Source organism: Vanacampus margaritifer, chromosome 10 (genome assembly GCF_051991255.1).
Source record: "Vanacampus margaritifer isolate UIUO_Vmar chromosome 10, RoL_Vmar_1.0, whole genome shotgun sequence".
NCBI classification, from domain to species: domain Eukaryota; kingdom Metazoa; phylum Chordata; class Actinopteri; order Syngnathiformes; family Syngnathidae; genus Vanacampus; species Vanacampus margaritifer.
The window spans coordinates 25,038,569-25,063,677 of NC_135441.1; the positions used below are offsets into that span (position 1 = coordinate 25,038,569).

At 39.2% G+C, this 25,109-nt stretch overlaps 1 protein-coding gene across 2 annotated transcripts in view; it reads left to right on the forward strand.

The window, feature by feature from the left end:
- afg2a (AAA ATPase AFG2A) overlaps positions 1-25,109 on the forward strand; it is a 105,273-nt gene that overhangs the window by 2,836 nt on the left and 77,328 nt on the right. For both annotated transcript variants that reach the window (XM_077577350.1, XM_077577351.1), the window contains exons 6-14: positions 253-382; positions 465-521; positions 1,251-1,374; positions 2,356-2,457; positions 2,793-2,946; positions 13,117-13,271; positions 20,501-20,710; positions 23,119-23,172; positions 23,893-23,972. In XM_077577350.1, coding sequence (XP_077433476.1) covers positions 253-382; positions 465-521; positions 1,251-1,374; positions 2,356-2,457; positions 2,793-2,946; positions 13,117-13,271; positions 20,501-20,710; positions 23,119-23,172; positions 23,893-23,972 — 1,066 coding nt within the window. The remainder of the gene's footprint in view (positions 1-252; positions 383-464; positions 522-1,250; positions 1,375-2,355; positions 2,458-2,792; positions 2,947-13,116; positions 13,272-20,500; positions 20,711-23,118; positions 23,173-23,892; positions 23,973-25,109) is intronic.

Here is a 25,109-nt window from a genome sequence, read left to right on the forward strand (position 1 = left end):
AATAATTAATACAAATATTAGTTATAATTAAAAAGCAACAAAACTTAAGATCAACTCGGAATTGGCAGGGATACAAATTAATATTAAATATGAGGAGATTGTAATGTTGCTAAAATACATTTCTAAAGTTATGAAAATAACAAAAAATTCTCAAAGCGTTGATTAATCTGATTAAAAATTTTTAATCGTTTGACAGCTCCTATACATATTCTTATTTATTGAAATGATAAATGAAGCTCTTGCCTTCACCAGGCATCCCCGCTCCCCGAGGAATTCTTCTCTACGGACCCCCCGGCACGGGAAAGACCATGATCGGACGAGCCATCGCCAACGAGGTGGGCGCTCACATGACGGTGATCAACGGGCCGGAAATCATGAGCAAGTAAAGCTAATGCTAAACTCATTGCAAGGTCCATGTCGTCACCGTCATACAAACTGAGTGGGGTCTTAATGTTCCTCTTCAGGTTTTATGGTGAAACTGAGGAGAAGTTGAGGCAAATCTTCACAGAGGCATCGAAAAGGTAACATTTTCATGGTGCATGGAGGAAAGATCACCGCCTACTGGACAGGAGTGGTATTGTCATTGTTTGTCAAAAACAAAAAAGATGGATGTCATCAGGATTATATTGCCACTTTTTACTCTTTTGTGTTTTATCATATTTTTGACTGCTAAAATTTGTTGTAATATCTTGACTTTTTTCCTCATTATTAGTTTTTTTTTTTAATACTATGATTTATTTTATGACATCATTCTTATAATTTATTTTCTTTTTTATGGTGAAATGACTTCATTTTCATCATATTATATATTATATATATATATATATTTTACTTGTACCGGTAATACTATACACATTGTCTCGATGTTAAACTATATGTAATATTTTTGGAGTTCCCCTAGGCTCTGTTCTAATTACAACTTTATTTAGCATATTTATTTATTTATCCCGCATATCATATTTTCACAGTATTCGTAAAATTAGTTCGCAAAGGCTCTGTTGGAATTAACTTTATTGCCCCCACCACCACCCCCACCCTTGACACTTTTATTTATAAAATAAATATATTTTTTTCGAATACTTGGTACTTTATTCCCATAATATTCCTAGTTTTTGATATAAAAAAAAAACATCTGTTTTATTTGTGTAATATTCTGACATTTTTTGGCTAATTTTTTTCCATGAAATTACAACTTTTACACAGAATCCAGCAAAAATGCTGAAGATTTTTGTGTTTTATTTGTTTGCCAGGACCCCTTCCATCATCTTCATCGACGAGCTGGACGCTCTGTGTCCCAAGCGAGAGGGCGCGCAGAACGAGGTGGAGAAGCGAGTAGTGGCGTCCCTCTTGACTCTCATGGACGGGATCGACTCCGTAAGTATCCTGTCAAGACCTGGCCCGACCCTTCACTTTTAACTCGTCCTCCCACTGATGTACCCTGATGCTTTCAGGCTTGTACCGTGAGGACATTACTTGATGTTTGGCACACGTTGTGTTTGGGAATGCTTAAAACATCGCGGCAGCTCGCTGCATTCGACACCCGCACGCACATTGAGTAGAATCCTGTGAAGTAAATCACCTCGGGTCACCGCGACCGGACGATTATCAGCTAGGAGGAGTTGTTTTCAGAGGTGCTGCGAGGCTTCCTGTCCAGAGGATCAAGGTTATGCACTTGATTGGTCTGTTGGACAAATCACTTCCTCCGCCTCCGCCATCATTCCTGCTTGCGTTTCGGCTTACTGGGGAGGAATCTCAGCCAAAGGAGGAGAACTCATTATCCTCATTTAGCAAGCAGGACATTCAAACAATGAAATAGAAAAATAAAATAAAGTTATATATTTATTAATTCTCAGCATTTTGCACTAGGAGCCGCTTAATTATGAAGAAAATATTAATCACCGTTATTTTGGTAATAATTGAAATCATGATTAGGACGATCATTTTTTATTTATTTTTTGATGCAAAACAAGAAAATGAAATTCACATGAAATTCTTTGAAACATTGTAATTATGCAAATTCCTTTCGGATGAAACAGAATTGATTAAATTAGTTATTTTAAAATGTAAAAAAAAGGTGCAAATGTATAAATTTAAACAACTCAAAATTAGTATTAATAATCTTTTCTTTTCTTTTTTAACAATTATGCTCTTTTTGTAATTGTGGAGTGTATAAATTGAAATTGTAATTGAACAAAGTTGTCAGGAGACCAGAGGAAAGATCAAAGAAAAGAAAGATGAAACAAAGTGAAAAAATTCTATTTTATTTTATTTTTTTTGCCACAATGTCACCATTTAATCCTCTGATGTGCTCATCATTGTGTTTGTAAGTTCAAAATGGTTTCCGATTCTGTCCAGGAGGGCCACTCGGGACAGCTACTGGTCCTGGGGGCCACAAATCGGCCCCACGCACTTGACCCGGCATTGCGGCGACCTGGACGCTTTGACAAGGAGCTGGAGGTACCTACTAGAAAGCCAATTATGTTTTAGTTCTAAAGATGTAGCCACAATATTGTCCTGAAGGGCAATGTTTTTGGGAGTTCCCCAAGGCTCTATTCTAAGTACCTGTATTTAAACTATGTTCATTGTAATGCCAATTGTGATGTAAATCTATTCTGTCCTGCGGTTTTTCTTTTTTAAGACAAAAAAAGGATGTGTAGACAAGGTGAATTTTTTTTAGCCATAAATCTTTTCTGATTTATACGTATACTGTTCCTGATTTATGTAGCTAGCGCTTCCAATTGTAGCGGGTACGACACAATCATGTGGTCGCTAACGCCAATGCCCGCTGACAGGTCGGCGTTCCCGGTCCCGCCGAGCGTACCGACATCCTGCGCAAGCAGCTGAGCTCGGTCCCGTGCTCCGCCGCCTCCCAGGAAGTGGCGCGGCTGGCTGACGCCGCTCACGGCTACGTCGGCGCCGACCTCGCTGCTGTTTGCAAGGAAGCAGGTAAGGACGGTGACAAGTGCGTTTCATCAAATGACACATTTATTGTTAGAATTGTGAGACTTTTTTCTGGTCCAATTGTGAAATAAAAGTCAAATTTCACATCACTGTTCCGGCTAACAACCGCTACAATAATGAAAATATTTTGAACCCGTGTCATTTTAAACGACTTTTTTTGTGCAAATGTAGTATCTGAGCATTGATTCGTGTGTTGCCCGAGCTTTTTCTTGCTGTAGCGTCTCCAAACCACAATCATGACTTGCGTCTTCAATTCCGCGTGTTGATATTAACCGAAAAGGAAGTCAGGGGTTTCCGTAGCATTCCAATCCCAAAGACAGAAACCGCCAAAACCACGTCCTCTTCCTCCTCCTCGTCCTCCACAAGCCTTCGCACACCCAGATGACACACACACTGACTTGTTGTGCGTGTATGCGCCTCTTGGGTGGTCCGAGCGCACGCTTCGAGCATCTTAAGTGTGGCGAGCTGGACGTGACGGGCGGGTTTTTAATGGAGAACGTGGCAACCCGTTACAGATTGTGGTGAGAATTTGGGTGAAGGTGCCGATACCGTAGAGGAATTCATTTCATGATCTATGGAAACGAAGTCACGTTTTTAACCCGTATTCCTATCGAAAAATAAATGAATAAAAGTGTTTGTGCTGCAGCTGTGGTAGACTTGAACGTCTCCCTCTAGTGCCCAAATAATATATTGCAGCAGTGTTATAAAAACAACCTTACTTTGATTTTGGACCAATTGCCAACAAATACAGTAAATGTTATCAAGTTGAACAGAAAAAAAAAAGAGGATTACATTGAAATATGATATAACTTTAATAATGAATGTTGTTGAAGAAATGCAACCCCAAATTGTAAGCTGACATGTGGTCTGCTGGATTCTTGTCGACCTTCTTGGCGTCCTGCTGGAACATGACTCATTTCCATGCGTGCGTGTGCGTGTGCGTGTGCACGTGCGCCTGTTTAGTTCGTGCCACATCCGGGCCCCGCTGTTTACAAGCCTCTGTAAACAGGGGAAGCCCACCATAACAAAAAAAGCCGGCCTGTAAAATTGATTATGAGCAATAATAAACACAAAGATCCGCTTCTCTAACTTAACAACTAAGAGTAATTTACTTGCCCCCGCCCAAGTTATTTGGCTAACACGCTTCAGTTAAATCCCGCCGGAAAGCAAATTAAAAGGCAGATGCGTGCAGGAAAGTATGCAGGGAGAGCTTTTTGTTTGGCTTAAATTGTGCATTCGGGGACGCCAAACAATTCGATGGGAAATTCACAAATATTTGGAAAATTATGCTAAATGCAACTGCACAAACAAGGGACAAAACAAAAGATGGAAAATGCAAGAAGAAGAAGAAAATTAGCAAAATATCAGATGGAAAATAGAAAGTCATTGCAAAAATATTGGACCAAGTATAAAACTAATTTAAAGGAATATGTACATAATAACGGGATTTTATGGCCAACGTGAATCCAAAATTTTTCAAATGCAGGGATTTTTTTTCTTTTTAAAAATGTTAGACAGAATATACAAAAATATGAGCTTAGAAATACACAGACATTTGGGAAGTTGCTGAAATATTCCGTTTTTTTTATTCGACTAATTACGATCCTCAGGAATCCTTAAATGAAGTATAAAATACACTCATACAAACTCAATTTTTTAAATTAAAAAAATATGCAAAATAAATCTATAAATAATTATGCAAATACAATTTTCACCAAATACAAATAGAAAAACGTACATGCACAAAAATACAAATGTATTAGATGAAACCCGCCTAACCCAAATTAAGACAATGGATGGAAATATTAGAAAAAAAAATACAAAATATATCAACTCATTTCCTCCCAAAAATGTATAAATACCTTCTATTGTTAATGTTTTAAGTGTCGCAAAGACGTATTTTTACATTTGTAATGTTCTTTTATGCTAGAGCATACAAATGGCTTTGATGCAGCCTCTGAACTGAAGAGAACGCTCAAAGCAATGGTAGTTATTACACAAACGGCCAGCAGGTGGCAGCAGAGTATAAGAGATCAACAAGGCAATGTTGCAAACAAGCTCATTTACCCACAATTCTAAACAGATTTGTGAATAATGATTAAACTTAGCTATATTTTAATGCTAATTTCTGCAAAACGATGAAAGAAGAGACTCTTTCTTTTGGTAAGTTCCATGTTTTTGTAGCAATAGAACACAATATTGTGTGGGCCTTGCAAAATAAAAAATAATAAAAAAAAAAAAACAGCCGGAGCGAAGGGGGTTGCTTCAGTGAAAATGGCTGTGAGTGAAAATAACATAATAAATAATTTAATAAACAAATCTTACACAATAAAGTTAATTGGCTAACACACTTCAGTTTAAAGTGGTCGCAAAGCAAATTAAAAGGTAGAAAATATGCAGCAAGAGTTTTGTGTGTTTGGCATAAATTGTGCACGGGAAGACCCCCAAATGGCGCAAAAACGCCAGGCGGCCACACCTTCTAAAGTACTTCTCTTTCAAACACACTGGCAAAATCTCATGTAAATATCAGGCGAAGCTTTTATGGGGGGGGCCGACAAAAAAAACAACAAATGGGTTGCTTGTACTCCTTGACCCCGACACTTAATGCTCCCTCACTTTTGGCCGTGTGTGCGCATGTGCATGTATGAAGGTGAGAGAGAGACCGATCAAGTGTGTGTGTGTGTGTGTGTGTGTGTGTGTGTGTGTGTGTGTGTGTGTGTGTGTGTGTGTGTGTGTGTGTGTGTGTGTGTGCGCGCGCTCAAACTTGAACATTCTATTGCTGTGTTTCAGCTGAGAGAGCAGCTGTTGCGGGTGCAGGTGCAGAGTGTGTTCCGGAAGCGCCAGCCAGTAATGAACATGTTACTGCGCTCGTGTGATGGCGTAACGGCCAAAATATTCGGCAATTCACCCGAGAGATGCTGTCCCGCAACACGCTCTTGAGCAACGGAAACGTTGGATATTCAATTTTGAGCAATACTGTGGACACAACAAGTCGCAACTATTAGACAAGAGAAAAAACGTGGAGGGTTTTTTTGATAGGTGGAAAATAAAAATAATATAAAAATTTATAAATAATAAAATAAAATAAATAAATCAGTAAATACATAAAATATGTATACATAAAAAAAGTAAATACTAAAAGTTAAATGAAAATATTAACAAGGAAATTACCAAAACAAAGCAAAATGTTAGATGAAAAATACACAAATATTTGGAAAAATGACAAAAGAAATTGGGCAATCAATAATAAGAATATTATACATCACACAGAAAAGCATTAAAAACCAAATATGGAAAAACACATGAATGTTAAAAAAAAAATAGAAACATAAAAAAATGCAATAACTTTCATATTAAACTAAACTAAAAATATATATATATCGGGAAAAACATAACTGTAGACAGGAAATAGAGAAGTATTAGAAATATTTTGAAAATTTTAGATACAAGTACAAAAAAATTTAGTAAAAAAATAAGATAAGTGTTAAACAAAAGTGGAAGTATTAAGAAGACATTTCCGACAAGTACAGATATATTAGAAAAATAAATAAAATCTATGACAAAAAGTAAAAAAAAAAAAAAAAAAAGATTAGGAAAACATTACTCAAAATTATTAAAAATATTAATAAAATATAATATTAACATAAATATTGAGGGAAATTGCTTAAGTTCTGGACAAAATTAACAAAAAAATATTAGATGAGAAATAGAAATGAAAAGAAAATACTGGATGAGTGTTTGTATCTTTGTTAATCAATCTATATCAGCGACATACAGTGATAGGCAGAACAATTTTTTCCTCTTCCACTAGATGGCGGAAGGTTCCATTGACTTGTGTATCCTGTTGTCATTTATATAACTGAATAATTGGCAAAATGTTGAACTAAATCCACATTTCGCACTCAGCAAATTGCCACGAGATCATCACTACTTCACTTGATATACTTTTTGAGACTTTTTTTTTTTTTTTCTGGTTGTGTGCTGTGAGATTTTTCGACTATCGGCCTTTACTGGTGGATAAGCACAGCTTTTGACTGTCACCTTTTTACTAGTGGCTAATCCTTGTAATGCTTGAGACAAGACTCGAGGAGAAGCAGCCTGACGTGAGACGGCAAACGAGCTTGACGGTCGCCCGCGGAGGCAGCGCAAACTCGTTTCGACAATGCGATTCCAACATTTTTGGCTTCGGGGAGCTTCTCTCTCCTGAGTGCTTTTGGCCCACACCGAGCACACGTTGGGCTTGGTTATGAAAACATCCGATGGGAAGGAAGACAGGCAGGGGGGAGAAAAAGGAGGGGGGGGGGGGGGCGAGCGAGCGAGGCAACACAACACGCTTTAATTTGAACCTTATGCGGACTCCCAATTGTTTGCAGAGATGGAGAGGGATCGCAATATTCAAGAATGGACATTTGCAAAACAAGTGGCCCCACTATGAAAGTGCAGTTTCATAATATTCAACTTAAAAAAAAAAAAAAACCTGAGAAACTTCCAATGAAAAGAGGGCTGTTCACTTTTGTGGTTTTGCTATAGTTGGAAATAATAATAAAAAATATATTTAGCAAATATGCAATAGTAAACCAAAAAATTAAATAAAACAATTAGGAAAAAAGTGAAAAATACCTCAACAAAAAATATTAAAATATTAAATAAACAATATACAAATTTTAGAAACAAATATAGAAATTAGACAAAAAGGCAAAAATGGGAAAATCTTTAAATAAAAAAAACGCAACAGTAAAACATAATTTAACTGACAAATGTATTGAATGAAAAGTACCTAAATATTACGAATACTACGATATTACTTAAATACACCAATTTTAAACTATAATAGAAAATAATAACAAAATGTTATTATAGGCAAGAAGTATAAAAACATTAAGAAAAATAGGACAAAAAATATCACATATGAAATTATTATTATTTTTTTAAATAAAATATATTTAGCCAAAAGTTCAAATACAATATTATGATGGGAAAAAAAAAGCCAAAATATTAGATAATAATAGAGTCAAAATTATTTGAAAAAGATACCACCAAGAACAACCTTTAAATATTAGACATTAAATATTTGAAAAAGTGTTTGACAAAAAGTACAAAACTGCAAAGACAAAAAATGCAAAATAACTGAGAAATAAAAGCCACAAGTAATAGATCAAATATATTAGAAGACAAATGGCGATTTCGAGCCAAACCAAAAGGACATTGGCTCTCCGTCGCTTTTTTGTGGCGGCTCGGTTCAGCAAGCGTCGGATGTAACCGGCAGTTTTCACTGTGACAAAAGGTCACCATTATACCATCACCATGGCAACTGCACGTACAGCTCAGGAGGTTTTCAGAGGAAGTCGGTCATTTCCAGGAAAAGTGTCAAGAAATATATTGCACTCCAAGACCTAAGACGTGTTGACCTTTAACTCTTTGACTGCCAGACATTTTCAGAAAAGGGATGCCGTGGGTGCCAGCCGATTTTAAGCATTTTGACTGATCTTTCAAGGTCCATAGAAAAGTATGTGTTTGGACTATGGAAACACACATACTACCAAAAAAAGATTGGACTCTCATCTTTCATCAGAAAAAAAAAGTTTGTTTCTACCTTATTCCGTTTTTCAGTAATCCACAATAGAAAATGGTTAGTTTCACCTCTGTTTTGAAACAAACGTCTTTTAACGTCTTTGGCACTCCTCCATAGGATTTTACTAAACATTATTTAACGTTTTTGGCAGTCAAAGAGTTAAGTGTCTTCTAACACAGCTACTAACAAATGACAAAATATCTGGAAAATTGACAAATCAGATGAAAAGTACACATTGATGATTAAAAAAAAAAAAAAAAGATTAGTAAATAATACAAAATAGTAGACCGAAAATAAAAAATATAATACAATTTTTTACAATTGATAATCAATCTTTTAACCCCCAGATTGCCTCATGGATTGGCGTCTTTCTCTGGACAGGGTTCCCGCGGGATCTAAAAAAAGTCTTAAAATGTAACTTGTGATTCCTGCAAGAACCCTGCTGAAACATTTTTCAGCTTTTGTTTGCGACCCTAACATCCTCTGTGGGGCGGAGGCTGCCGTTGGGGGGGGGGGGGGGGTAGCGCACATGTTGCACGTTGTGGCCGGTGCACCGCATCTCCCGCCTCACCCCGGCTTCCTTCCACATCCTGCCTCGCCAGCTCGCTTCCACTCGGACCAGATGTTTGTTTGTGTTTTTTTTTGCTGCAAGCTAAGCAATTATTAGCCAAGTTGTCGCTAGCTCAACGATACTCGATAGGAAGAACCGCGCTACGAAACCTGCGTTCATTGTGTTTCTTGCGGTTGCCCTCACCTCAAGATGGAAAATCTAAACAGGATACCCCCCCCCCCCCCCCCCATATGTCTTGACGCTGGCTCCCGTCCCGTCCGGACCACTTCAACATTTGCCACACCGAGAAGCCCTCTGGCTTCGAGCAGGAAGGCGCGCACATGCGCTGGAAATGGTTGTCGCTAATATACGGTTGTGGGGTTGGAAACGCAGTTGCGGGATGGCTTTGGAACTACTAATCATTGCCCGCGTTCCGGGTTTAATTCAGAGTTATAAAAGAAGCCTTCCTTCTTTAGTTTCCTTTCCTTATCTCGCATTGTTTGTTGTCGGTTTAGTACCAACCGGCGTTGGGCCAACAAGGCCTTCTCTGCTCGTCTAAACTTTCACAAGCAAAGGCAGCTAGCTAAATATTTTACATGAAATTGTAGTCATTTGTATGATAGTCGACGCCATCAGATGACTTGAAATGGAAGTCAAACGAGCGTGAATGATTTAGTGACAAGCGAGCGTGTGATTTATTGCCGAAGATTCCCCAGATCGCACGCGTTTGCCCACATCCTGTCACGGCCGGCGAACGGAGCATTTTTCTCGTTTTTGTTTTCGAGCCTTTCTTGGAAGCGTCGAGCCCGAACTTTGAGAGCCAAGCGGTTTGGCGAGAGCTCAGGTATGTAACCTGGCAAATCCATCGCGTTTCCGCATCAAACTGAGAAGCGAGTGGCATACGAAAGAAATAAAGTTCAGGCCGGAGACGGGCTGTTAAAGTGCCGGTGGAAGTTTGCTTTGCACCACACAATGATATACCATTATAGTGCTAGCTAGCTAGTTTGACATACAATGACAACAAATAGCAAAAAAAGATCATATATCTCTCGATGTACTTCATAAGCATTCCACATGCATTCAAATCTATTACCATTGAGCTTTCGGCATTCCCACGCAATTTCTCCAGAAATTGCACTTGGTCTAGTTTAGACAAACTATGATCTCAAAACTAATTCAAGATCATTTCATAAAATGCGCAAAAACCACGTAATAGGTTTTGAGGTGTTTTTGGCCAACAGCAGGAAACTGGTTCAACAGAACGTACCACACACCTGTGAGGTGCACGGACTATCTTGGCAAAGGAGAAGTGCGCACTAACAGATTGTGAGCAATATTTCAGTGAAATAGACTTTTTGTGTTCATAGGTGGTAAGGCCAATCGTGAAAAATGGGAGTTAAAAGTCAAATAAAAAGGTCAAATGCGGGGACGTGTTTGAACTCAGTTGCTAGCCAAAAAAGCAGCACTTGCGGAAGCAACTTGGCATAGTTCCATTATTGTCGTTTTCATTTTGTTTTAAGTTCCAGTTTCATATGACATAAATTGTAGTATATGGGCAATACTGCTGTTTAATATTACTTCAATTAGGTCTGCAACAAATGATCGTTTCAATAATTGAGTTGATTATTTTTTTGATTCGTCAATGAATCTCTGTCTCTCTTTTTTTTTTTTTTTTTAAATAATGGGTTTTAATTTTTATTCCTTTATTCAAAAGTGGATATTACGTCAAACTGACAGTGCAGAAAATGCACAAATTAATTATAATTTATTTCCTGGTTTGGTCCGTAACATGTCAAAAACTTGGCAAAAATGTTGACAATTGTTCTCCGAAGTAAAAGCAAATGTTTGCAAATGCCTTGTAAAAAAACAACAAAAAAAAACGTTATGTTTTCATGGAGGACTACAGAACTTGAGAATATTTCCTGTTCTGTAGCTGAAATTTGTAAGATTTGGACCATTTCAAGCAAAACATTGATAGTTGATAATCAATTTGTTGCCGTCGACCCGGTTGACCTCAAATGCGTACGATTGAATCAAATGTCGCTGCAATCACCCCCCAAATGTCCTTATGTGTGTGAAATCATCGTCTCTTCTTCAAAACCTCACAATCCATCTGCGACGTCAGCTTCACAGCAACCGCGGAATATCATAAATATCCAAACGCGCCGACGTTTCTGCCGGGGCGATAAATAGCGCGCCATCGCAGACTTTGAGCTTTAAATAGTTCCGCCGTGACGCGAACAGAACATTCCTTCTGTCCATCGTGAATGTTTGGAATAACTTCTCCCCGCTTTCAGGCCATTATCTCTTTTGTGCTAATAAACAGGCCTTTCCTGCAAATAAATACGCTCTTTCTTGCCGACATCCTCCGCTTTGTGCGCGGAAACTCGCTCGACGCCTCGCTAGCTTCTGCTTAAGCGGCTTCCCGTGACTTCTTTTGTGAGGCCGACAAAGGCCTGAGTTTTGATAGTGACGCATCAATGTTTTGCCCGTCGCCTCCCGGCTTTAATGCTGATGTCTCCTATTCAAAGCTCACGCCACTTCCCAGTTCTGTCCAAAAAAAATAAATGGGGGGGGAATTAGCTTTCATTTGGTTTGCGTTTGCCCGGCGTGTACGGTCGCAGCCCGAATGCTTTTGAGTTTAAATTGGATTAAAAGTTGGAGCCGGGATGAAACGCTTTGAGTCACGGCGTCGTAAACAAGTCCCACTTCCTTGCCGCTTGCCTTTACTTTGGCGAATAAATGTCCCACTGTATTTGAAGGCAACAATTCAAACCTTTTTTTACCCGACCCAGTATTTGCTTTTAATTATCACTCTTGTTTATAGATATATAAGAGATGTGCATTACTAATTACTTCTGCTGATCTATAAATCACTGAAAGGTTTGAATACATTAAGGAATTGCTCATTTCTGCAGAAAATTGCGTGGGAGTGCTGAGTGCTAAGATTTGAATGCATGTGTTTATGAGGTCAATTGAAAGGTAAATGATGTGATTATGTGTACAAAAAAAAAATTATATGTAGTTGTGACAAATCAATAAATAGAAAACTTGAACTGCAATCTGTCTAAGGTGGGATTTAATCATTTCGGAGAAATTATATTCCATTTCCTGATAATGAAATGAATGGTGGTCATGATGATCACTTGTGTGTACGGAAGTGGGCGTGGAAAAGGGCTACTTCGAAAAAGTTCAACGTCAGTTCCATTGAAAATGAATGGAGAAAAGTTTATGTTTAATGTTAAATTGTGCGAATACTGTAAGTAATGTGGAATCAGACGATATATATACCCAGGAAGTTGAAAATTGAACGCTGTAAATCAAATGTGTTGTATGGGAGTTTTTGCACTGTAAAAAAAAAAGTGAGGAGAATAAAATGCTATAATAATCGCATTGAATAAAGGTAAAAAAAAAATGGAATAAGCCAATAAAATTCAAGTGTAAATGTTTTTAAATGAAAGTTAAAAAAAAAAAGATGCCCTTTTTCCATACCTATGATTAAGGTTTTTCAAAGCATTTTTAAAATCATTTTCTCCCAAATATAATAAGCGTTTTTTTTTTAATGTAATTTTAGCAAGCTACTTTTTAAATGTCTTGAATTATTTTGTTTGTAAATGCTTTTAAATGTACTTTTGATTACGTGAAAGACCTTCCGTATGAAATTCTCAATATAAATAATGCATGCCTTGCTTTGCCTATTGTGAATTCTATCGTTCTGCTCCTTGTCAGAGCCCAACTGCAAGTTGTGCAAAAAGGACTGAAACATTGAACAGTTAGTTGGCCATACGTAACGTAACGCACATGCCAGAAACTGTCACTGCAGTGGCATGTACAAACTTTAAGAAAAGTTCAAATTAAGTTAACATGTTATGGTTATAGTGCATTTTGAGATGATCCTGAAATTTCACCCGAAAGCCACATTTTTGCGGCTAGTATTTGTTGCTCTCTGTTCTGTAACACAACCCCCGAAATGAAAAATCTGAAGCAGAATCTACATGCGATACATTTGACACCTGAAGTGTCCTTTCTGCAGGTTTAAACGCACTGAGACGAGCGATCGGAGCGTCCGACGATCCGTCGGACCGGCAGCTGACGGGCAAAGTGACGGTCACTCTCTCGGACCTGCAGTGGGCCATGTCGGTGGTGAAGCCCAGCGCCATGAGGGAGGTCGCCATCGATGTGCCCAAGGTAGAGAAAGCCCAGGAAGACTTCCGTGTAAAGTGCAATGCAAGTCAATCATTTTCATTGCATTTGTGGAATAAGAAGTAAGCTGATTAATTCACTAGTTTTTAAGGTTTAGTCATGTGACGTTCGCACTTCGAGCCCGAGGGTGCTTTGACATCAGTATCAGTCAACAGTAGGGGGCGGTGCAGGATAAAAAAGACCTGAGATGGATGAAACCGGTCTGGTTTCACCTACTTAATTCTTAATCCATGAACGCACAACACACTTTATTAGGACTGTGACGATACAGTATCGCAAACCAAAATTTTTATTGCATCTTGCAGTGCCCCCTTTTTATAGAAGTCCAGAACTTTTTTTTTTTTAAGTTCAAAAATAGCTCCTGAAAACACATGCACAGTATATTTCATTTTAAAGCGCAGTTTCAAATGAGTTTGGCATGCTACCAGGAGCATATTGCTAGCTAGCGAAGATGTTCGCTAGCCGAAGGCTGAGCTGGACTCGTTTTCTTAATAGAGTAGCTTGTGACTAAAGCACAAGTAGGAACGTTTCCTAGCACTTATCCACTATTGTATTTTCAATGTGGAAACTTGGTACACTTCAGTTCTGTTTTGAAAAAATTGAAATACAAATTCCTGTTGTTGTTTTTTTTTTTTTGCTAACTGTCCGCAAGCCACCTAGAACACTTTTGTGTCTCGAGTCCCGACCCACATGTTGAGAACCACTGCTAATAGGGCAGATTAAAGATACTTTTTTTTTTCTTCAGCAAGCCTCCTCCAACTGTGCAGTAATCACCAGAGTGAAATGTGGCTACTGCTAATGCTAACGGAGCTAGGTGCAATGAAGCGGGCGAAACATTGCTAGCAATACTAAAAACCCTAAAATTGTAGACCCTTCATGTTCTTTCAGTTCAGCAGTTATGAGAGCATTTCAGCCCCACGTTTGAGGTGGAAAAGGTGAATTTTTTCAGCGGCTCGCTAACGTTCACAGACAAAAACAAAACATTGAATTAGCAAAACGGAACTGTTAATGCTAACGCAGCTAGGTGTGGCAAAGCAGAAGAAACATTGCTAGCGCTACTAAAACCCCTAATATTGTAAACCCTCCATGTTTGTTCAGTTAAGCAGTTATGAGAGCATTTCGGCTCCACGTTAAAAATGTGGAAAAGTTGAATTTTTCAGTGGCTAGCTAACTTTCACAGACCAAAACAAAACATCGAATTAGCAACAAATAGCGAACTAGCGACTATGCAGGGAGATGACTGCGCTATGGAGACTTTCCCTCAACCACTTGAATTAATCCGTCAAATTTGATAGCATAATTGATACCCAACGCCACAAGATGACCTTAAATCACTCAAAGAGTAGCCTGGCCTCCCGTTTTGCTCTCAAATACCTTCACTTCTCCTTATAAAAAAAAAGTTAGCCGGAGTGTAAATAACCTCTCCTCAAAGAAAAAAGGGCGAATGAGGAGGAAGGGGCTTGGGGGTGGACAGTGGCAAGACGCAGGATGTTTTGACATTGCAAGTGTAGGACATAATGGACAGGAAGAAGGTTAGCGTCATCTTCTGTTGGTAATTGAAAGCAGATGGGCTCAGCGACGGTTCATGCCCGACGCCAACCCCAAAAAAAAAACATGAAAATGAAGACGATATGTCCGTCTTATCTTCTTTGCCACACTCTGCACATCCAGCGATGTTCACTCCTTGTGGCCAGTTCCTGGAACTGGAAAGTGACCCCCCCCATCCCCCGCCCCCAAACCAACCCTCCTCCTTGGCAGCTCAGCTGAAAAGCTAGCCACAGAGCCCCGGACTTGATTATATCCACATGAGTGCAAACATTTGTTTCTAATCCCTTTTTTATAAGAAACTTCCAGCGGAGGCCGGATGAATGCGTGCCTCGAGTTCCTCGGAAGGCCTCGATCGACAATCACGGACGCAAACTTGCACATCAATATTGTTTTGCTCGTTTTAGGAGAAGTTACCTCATCTTTTTTTCTCGTGCTAACTCGCGATGAATTCAGTTTCATCGTTTGGACTGAGGACAGCGCAGTGCCCTAGTGGTTAGCGGCACATCTGCCTCACGGTCGAGAAGTTCTTGATTCAATTCCCGGCTCATGCGCTCCTGTTTGGCATTTGCGTGTTTCCTTCCCACATTTCCAAAAACGTACGTAGGTTTATTCAAGGCTCTAAAGTGAATTTGATTGGGAATGGTTGTCGGTCAGTATGTTTCATGTGATTGACTGGCGACCAATCCAGGGTGTGCCCCGCCTTTCCTCCAGTGCAATAGAAAATGGCAGCCGATGGGAATGCTCGTGAAATGCATTTTCATTGGTTGTTTGGCGACAGAAAAACATTGGAAAATTTTCAAGCATGAAATTGATATAAAACAGTAAATGTGCATTATGTTTCTTTAAGAGGCGGGGCCTAATCAGGTGGTTTATGACGTAGGTGAGTCTTGCCTCACAAGTAAACGCGTTGCGTTCGAACACGGGGCGTGAAACGCTTCAAGGACTGTTCCATTTGAAAGTGGAACAATTCCATTCGGTTTGACTCTGATTTGCGGTTTGAGAGGGTACGATGCATCAAATTTTTTGTTGTTATTTTTTACATAGGTTTGAATGAAATTGTCAGTGCTATAAATTTTCAATTTCCCAAGATATACGTTTCTCTCCAATAAAATTCAATGCGTATCTAGATATATTTCAAAATTCACCGATTTGAATCGGTTCGATTCAATACACTCGCAGCTTTCAAATAAAAATTTTGCAGTTCAAACCGGTTTTTTTTGTTACACCCTTAGTAAACGCGTATAAAAACGAATGTTCAAGAAGATTTAATAAAAAAATAACAGGACATGCAATAGTAAGAATCTCACATATGTTCAAACAAATAGAGATGTCGTGTCATCATCTGCATAAAAGAGCTGCTTCATTCTGGCTTTTAAACTTATTTCTCCCTTTCTGAGCCCATCAAAGCGCCAGCAACTCTTGTAAAGTTCAGAAAACAACAGTAAAAGATAATAAGCGGGTCTTCGAACTAAAAAAAAAAAAAAGCCTCCGAGCCAGCGAACGAGGTGTGAGTCAAAGCATCGACCTTGTAATTCCACAAACGTGACTAAAGCGCCTCGCAATAAATTGTTGCGTGCCGGCCGTGCAACCGTTAAAATCTTCAGAGCAAGAATGCCACGCAAAGCCTCGAGACGAGTGATTTGCGTTTTGCTGAGTAACGCGTCGCGGGTGCCAACGCACGCCAGCTTTTCGTCGTAAAAACCGACATGCAATGTGGGCTGACAGTCCCGCTGCACCTGTGCCGGCAGAGCAAAATACAGTTTGTGTGCCAGTAGGTGGCGGCAGAGGGAACGTGTTGATACAATTCAATACTAGAGGAAAATGGGGAGAATTTTTTTTTTAAACTCATTTGCTCCCAAAAACGTATGAATACATTCTATTTAAAATATTACCATGCTCCCAAAGACGTATTTATACTTTTTTTTTAAATTTATGTTTTTTATGCTACTGAAGAGAATGGTTGAAGCAATGGTAGTTACAAAAACAGCCAGCGGGTGGCAGCAGAGTATAAGAGACCAGCCAGGGCCATGTTGCAAAAAAGCTATTTTCTCCAGAGTTTTAAACAGATTTGTGAATAATGATGAAACGTAGCTATATTCTAATGCTAAATGCTGCAGAACAGAAATAGATGATGAAAAAAGAGACTCTAATCTTTCATTTGGTAGGTTCCATGTTTTTATAGCTATAGAACACAATATTCTGTGGGCCTAGATGCTTTATCTTCTTTTGTATTGATTATTGCTTTATGCTGATACTGTTGCTATCATTCATCGCAGTATCTCTGCTTTTACGCCTTTTGTTTTTCATTTCTTTCAATCCCGGCTGTCTAAACAAGCATTTTGGCTTTCCGGCCTATCTCTCTCTCATCCTCTCCTCCCCCTCCTTCTCCTTCCGCCCGTTCCTCCCCCCCTCGCTCGGTGCTGTCCATAAATTGCTTGGTATTTACAGTATGTGGCCAGACGCCAGGTTTCCATTAGGTGCTCCGTTCCCCGGAGACGGCGCCGGTGGCCTGGGATGTGTTACCTCTGTCGGGAGAGGGGGTTATGGAGGGTGTTGCTGGGGCTGTTTTGGAGGGGGGGGGGGGGGGGTTGATTGCGGGACAAGCAAAAAGACAGTCAAAGACATGGAGGAATTCAAAGTTAAAATTACAAGGAGCGGGAGATGACTTGATAAAGACTGTCAACAACATTAACATTTTTAGCTGTCATATAGCAATGAAGTTAGCTGCTGTATACTAAAACAAGCAACAACAAAAGTGCATAAGGACACATAGAAATGTATAATTGCTCATGTTCATATCTTAAAGCCAAACTTGATTATCATTTTAAATTATTTTTTTCAATGTTTCTCTTAAAATAAATAGTGAAAATTGCTGGCTTTAATGTCACTGCTACACATCCTGTTAAAAAATTACTTTTAGCCATTTAGCTTTTTTTTAGCATAGCATATACAATCATCAAAATACCAGTTACTACTTTCCTTTTAGCTATTTAGCTTTTTTTTTTTTTTTTTAGCATAGCATATACAATCACAAAAATACCAGTTACTATTTTCCTATTAGCCATTTAACCTTTTTTTTTTCTAGCATAGCATATACAATCATCAAAATACCAGTTACTACTTTCCTTTTAGCTATTTAGCTTTTTTTTTTTTTTTTTTTTTTTGCATAGCATATACAATCACAAAAATACCAGTTACTATTTTCCTATTAGCCATTTAACCTTTTTTTTTTCTAGCATAGCATATACAATCATCAAAATACCAGTTACTACTTTCCTTTTAGCTATTTAGCTTTTTTTTTTTTTTTTTAGCATAGCATATACAATCACAAAAATACCAGTTACTATTTTCCTATTAGCCATTTAACCTTTTTTTTTTTTCTAGCATAGCATATCCAATCATCAAAATACCAGTTACTACTTTCCTTTTAGCTATTTAGCTTTTTTTTTTTTTGCATATATACAATCACAAAAATACCAGTTACTACTTTCCTTTTGGCTATTTAGCTTTTTTTGGTAGCATAGCATTTACAATCACAAAAATACCAGTTACTACTTCCCTTTTAGCCATTTAGCTTTTATTTTGTAGCATAGCTTGTATAATAACAATCGTGAATGTATGTCATTTAGGGGTGTGTAGACTTTTCATATCCACTGTAAGTGATACATCTTGAATGAAGGGCAAGCTTTTTATAGCATGGAGGTGAGGATCCAAGTTTATTTAGCCTGTGGCGTGTGTGACACGTACTTCCGATGCGTCTTCTCAAAATTAAATCATCTGTAAGGCGTTTATTTTTAAGGCCGTGATGGCATAGCTTGTTTTGGCGTAAACAAGCACCGTTAAGGTCACTATTCTGCAACTCAGTTCTGCTTTTTCTGTCTCCTTTCTCGCTCGTAATCCTTTTCCCTTCAAGCATTTATGACTTTGGAAACAGATAAGTTTTTCGCCATCTGGGAAACAGGTGGAAGATATAAGCGTTTTGCCAGGAGCATTCTTCTATTTGTTTTCCATCAGTGGAAACTGGTTTTGGCACTGCTAGAGCATGTTCAGAGTTTTTTTTATTTTTTTTTATTTTTTAAAGGGGCCGGTTTCAGACAGCCATTCGACGTGAATGAAGGCAGATGGTGAGAGGTTATGTGAACCGCGCAAGAATGCACGGTGATTTGGATGAAAAGGCGTTACAAGTGCACCACGGCGTGGATTTGAAGACGTGAAGAGCGGAATGGAAGCGTTAGTGCGGGAAGACGCTGGCCTCGCGCCCTCGCTCACACAAGCGGCCGTTGGCTGACTCTTACGACGGCTCATAATTCAACCGGAATTTGCAGTTCCTCGCGTCCTTCCAAATATTCCCTTTAATGCTTCAAACGCTTTTGTCCATCCGGAACAATTTATGGCCATTTGCTTTGTCTGAGAGGTCTTCAATGAGGCTGGCTTATGCATACAATCAGTTTGTTTGTCTGATCTGTGAAGGATTTCGAGTGTGGCGGAACCATTTTCAAATAGAATTTAATTATTTTTCCCTTTTAATGTTACGATTATGATTTTGTGCGATTTTTTATTTTTTTTGGTGTGTTTTTTAAAACACTATCACTTTGGCCACATAGGTTTACATTAAATAAAGTCAAATGAACCATGAACTGAGGAAACACTTTGACTTGCAATCTTTTAGGCGTTCACTACGACAACTTCTCACAATTCTAAATGTGGCGTAAACATCAATCAGTAAGTCATAAATCAAATGACAACAATATTGCAAGCAAATCTGTGTATCGCTTCATGTGGACTATATTTCTTAACTCATTCACTCCCGGCCATTTTCACTGAAGCAACCCCCTTCGCTCCCGGCTGTTCTACTGGATTTTGGCTGATTTTGCAAGGCCCACAGAATATTGTGTTCTATTGATATAAAAACATGGAACCTACCAAAAGAAAGATTAAAGTCCTTCACTTTTCTATCTGTTTCCGTTTTGCAGCAATTAGCATTAGAATATAGCTAAGTTTCATCATTAACAGTGGAGAAGAGAGCTTGTTGCAACATGGCCCTGGTTGATCTCTTATACTCTGATGCCACCTGCTGGCTGTTTTTGTAATAACTGCCATTGCTTTAGGCGTTCTCTTCAGTTCAGAGGCTGGATCAAAGCCTTTTGTATGCTCTAGCATTAAAATATATATATTTTTTAAAATACGTATACATACGTTTTTGGGACCATGGCAATATTTAAAATAGAACGTATCTGTTACTGAAAAGATGTAGCATCACGTCACAATTTGTTTGCCCGTCAATGGCATTTTTCATTGTTTGTTAGCATTATGCTAAACCGACTTTCTAAAGGAAAAGGTATGTGTTGTAATTCTAATTGCTTTATGTTAAGTTCGGCACTCAACTTCAACAGGGAATGGTAAAAAAACAGCTTGGCGCCTGTTTTTTTTTTAAAATTGTTAACTATCTGTCAAACGTCTACTAGTTGTGAAGTTTGTCGAGTTGCGTTCATTGCCAACATACAGCACGCGTATCTCAAATTATGCTCGTAAGTCAAAGCAAACAAATAGACCCAATAAGAGCTCGTATTTCGAAAAACTTATAAATCGGGCCATCTCGCAAGGCACTGTATGTAATAATTCTTGCTTTTCAAGACTCTTATCCAAAACCACTATCCGCTATGCAGGTCCGCTGGGCTGACGTTGGCGGGATGGAGGATGTGAAGCTGAAACTGAAGCAGGCCGTGGAGTGGCCCCTGAGGCACCCCGAGGCCTTCACCCGCATGGGCATCCAGCCACCAAAGGGGGTTTTGCTGTACGGACCGCCGGGCTGCTCCAAGACCATGATAGCCAAGGCCCTGGCCAACGAAAGTGGCCTCAACTTCCTGGCCATCAAAGTGAGTTTGTCTGTCTTTATTAGCAAAAGTTGCGTTGTTGTTTGCTTCAATCATGATCAGCATCTGATTGTTTGCACACTTGATGAACATGTAGTCAATGTTGATAGGTTACTCGGCTGATTAATTTGTTTGGTTCTGATTGACCTTGAAACGTAAAGATATTGCCTCAGGTCAAAGTTCAACAATAAGTTGAAAAACGGACATGCCATAAACAACATGGAGTCATATGTCAAACTAAAGGCCATGATGAAGGCTCTCTGAATCAGTCATTATTTCCTCCATTTATTTTCATTAGGTGGCACAATCATGTGAAAACATGCTTTCAAATTTTTTTAAATCATCACCAATGACCACTATCAATAAAGTCACACATCAGCATAAAATCATTTACTATGGTACGCAAAATGCAACCTAATGATGTCTTTTTTTTTCTATAATACCAAAATACAAATATTAAGAAAAATGTTTATTTAAAAACGGGGAAAAAAGCAAAATATCGTAAATATTAAAAATGAACATTTGTTTAAAAAAACAAAAATACAAACTGTAAAGATTTTTTGTAATTTAAATAATAAAAAAAAAAATTAAGATATAAATTGTATTTGCAAAATTAAAAAAAACAATTAAACTCCATTCAAACGATACTGTTATTGCAAAGAAAATATAAAATTAAAAAACGGGCCCTCGCAACCGTGGCCACGTTGGGGTACTGTTACATAGGACAAGGACCGTCTAAAATGTAAATGTTTTTGCCAAGCCTCGTGTGTGCAAAATTTCATTAAAAGGCCAAAATAAATAATTCCCCAAATAAAATCAAAATGGCGGACTTCCTTTTTTTTTTTTTATTTACATTTTTTTGGGCTGATGGATTGATATCAAATAATGCTCATGTATTTAAACCACTATGCATTCATCAAGTCATAGCCCTACAAGGTCTTAGCATGTCCGTCAACATCTTAGAGAAGAGGTTTCCCCCCAATGACCCCGGGAGGGACATCTCGCTGCCCCACTTCCTGTGAGGAGAGCTTCCTTGTGGTGACCCTTGAACCCATGTTTGTCCATTTTCATTCATCACCCCAACCAGTGTCACTTCAGCCTCCCTCCCTGCCTCCACTCATTCACAGCTTCCTGACAGAGATGGATGGGCCAAATGGTGGCGTTGTTGATCTGTGATTGTCTTTCAAAGCAGTTGCCCGTGTGAGAAGGGAAGTTGCGGCTGTATGAGGAAATGCTAATGTTAATTACGCAGCCCCCCAAAAAAAGTCTTGATTGAGGAAAAGCGGAGGTGAAGTCTGCTTTTAGCAGTTTTTTGTTTTTTTAATTTGGACATGAGGATTAGTGTGGGACAAAATAAGAGCAACTACATAGCAGCTGACATCATCATAAGGGACATAGTAACTGCGTGTGTCTAACCAGACTAAGAGTGACTAATGCATCATCATCATCATCATCAATCTTTTTCATCATATGGTACATAGTAACTGCATAAGGCTAGCCAGAATAAAAGTGGCTAATACATCATAATCATCAAGCATCATCATAAGGCACATAGACACTGCGTAAGACTGGACAAGGAGTGGCGAATGCATCATCAATCATTTTCACCATATGGGACATAGTAACTGCATAAGTCTAGCCAGACTAAGAGTGGCTAATCATCATCAAGCGTCGTCATCATAAGGGACATACTAACTGCATAGCAACTGTTAGGTTATTATTCAGTTTTTTGGCCATGTAATGACTTGTTTAGCTTTTAAATGTATATTTTGTCATAGTGACAAATTCTTATGATTCTAATTCTGATTCTCTGCACATGGTGACAAAGTCATATTATTAGCTACACTGAAACACACACATTGAGTCAGCCTACACACTTAACCGCAGCAGACAAAAAGGCTGCGGCGTGAAATGTCCTCTCCTGTGTCGGCCCGGAGGTGTTGAAAGGGTGAACTTCAGAGGGAGGAAGTTCTCCCCGGGAGGCTAAGTGGACGTTTATCTGCTTAATCTAAAAGTCAAGCAAGAGAGGTACAAGTGAGTCTCGGGAGTGGATCAGGACTGACGTTAAAGTTGAGAAACTGTATCATTAACCACGGCCAAGACTTAAAGTACTGACTAGTGCGCTTTGGATGGAGTCCATCCTTTGAGAATGCTTGACAAAACGGAGCACAGAGTGAAGATGCAGACTGTTACATTAGCCTTTGGACCACCACTCAGGCAGAAACGGAGGCATTTGAAAGCCAACTCAAATCAGTGCACTATTCTGTTTATATTATGATGTTTGATGAGCGCCTCGAACCCATTGGAATGCTTTTTGGCACGATAACATCGCTGCAAATGCTTGAATTCATGTTGAAAGTATCCTAATCCACGAAAAGGTTTGCTAACGTCCACCATTGTTGACTTTTCAGGGTCCTGAACTGCTGAGCAAGTACGTTGGCGAGTCTGAAAGAGCCGTGAGAGAGGCAAGTCCTGTTTTTACATCATCAGGCCTGTAGCAGAAGAAATGGATTCACAATACCCACCTCGGATTTCTACACAGTCCAGCAAATACAAAATGCTGACTAGGGCCTGACCGATATGCATTTTTTTTTCCACCTGTGGGTATGTGTTCCCATAGCATTTGTGTGTGGATATTCTTTATTTGAAGGAAAGTCAATGCTAACTTCCTCCCTTGGCTTTTAGCATTAGCGCTAGGCTAGAGATGTTTTAAAAATGAAGCATGTTTTGTACTTAAATAATTTACAGTGGATGTAATTCTCAACGGCGTGTCTTTAGTTTTACAGTTAACTCCAACTGGGATGTCCTTAAACAGCTTAAAGGACGCTTGGTGACGAGAGGATAACCAGAATAACTTACGCTACACACTTGCTAGTTGCTAACGCTAAGCAGGCAAAATGGAGCATTCAGGGTACTTTCACAGTGTTGGAAACTTCGGTTTTCTTTGCCGGCGGCTGATTATAATAATACCGACGGTCTGTTTTTGTTGCAAACGTGAGTTATATTGTTCATCCTTTTATTATTTTTTAGCACTTGATGTCAGATGCGCTCAACCGCACATGTTGACGCCATCTAGTGATGCATTTCCTGTTTACGCTCGCTGCCAGCTGAGGACGATCTCCATTCGCCGGCTATTTTAAAATCCTCTTTTCCTCCTCTCCTCTCCCATTGTGGCCACCTGGCAGGTGTTTCGGAAGGCCAGGGCCGTCGCTCCCTCCGTGGTCTTCTTTGACGAGATCGACGCCCTGGCCAGCGAAAGAGGAAGGTGAGCGTGCGCTATTAATAATGATGCCGCGTACAGTATTGTTCACGTCTGAGTCAACAGACTGCTTTCTTCATTGTCTGGGCCGTGACTAACGCAACGTCTCATAGCCGTCCTCTTTGTGGCCTCTCGGACACAGTGGACCCTCTTTCTTTCACGGGATGGCACATCTGTGGCGTAGAGGAAATAGGATGGCGGGGGCGCTTGAGGGGGTTGGCTGGACAGACGGACATGCACCGGAGGCACACAAACGCTTCATTGTCCACCGTCCCTGGCAGATGGGGGTGGAGGGAGGCCAAATATGCAGCGGGGATGTGATTCAAGAAGTAGAAGATTACCATCGGGCCAACTTGTAAAGTGGGCTGTCTGTCTATCTGTGTCTGTCTGTCTGTTTGTCTGTCGGTCTGTGTCTGTCTGTCGTCCTGTCTGTGACCAACTGAATGCATCCATCCAAGTAATCTGTTCATTCAAATTATCCACCCATCTATTTGAATCTATCATCCAGCCATCCAGCTGTCATTCATCCAGCTATCCATCTTGTCATCCATTCATCCGTCATCCATCAGTCGTCCATCCATACATTTTGCCTTCGTCATCCTCTAAATAATCTATCATCCATCCATCCAAATAATCAATTCATCCAAATTATCCATCCATCCAAATAATCAATTCATCCAAATTATCCATCTATCTATTTAAATCTCTCACCCATCGGTTCATCATCCATCCAAATAGTCAATTCATCCAAATTATCCATCCAAATAATCAATTCATCCAAATTATCCATTTATCCATCCATCCATCCAAATAATCAATTCATCCAAATTATCCATCCAAATAATCAATTCATCCAAATTATTCACCCATTTACTTGAATCTATCATCCATCCATCAAAAATAATTAATTTATCCAAATTATCCACCCATCTATCTGAATCCATCCAAATAATCAATTCATCCATTCATCCATCAATTCACTGTGTCCATTAATCTCCTCTATTCCATCCAATTTAATCCTATTTGTTTTGTTGTTGTTGTTGTTTTTTTTAAACTAGTCTTGGCCAAAAGTGCGAGCCCTTTTCTATTTAACAGAAATGGTAATGAAAATGGGAAGCACATGTTAGCAACAAATTGTAGTCT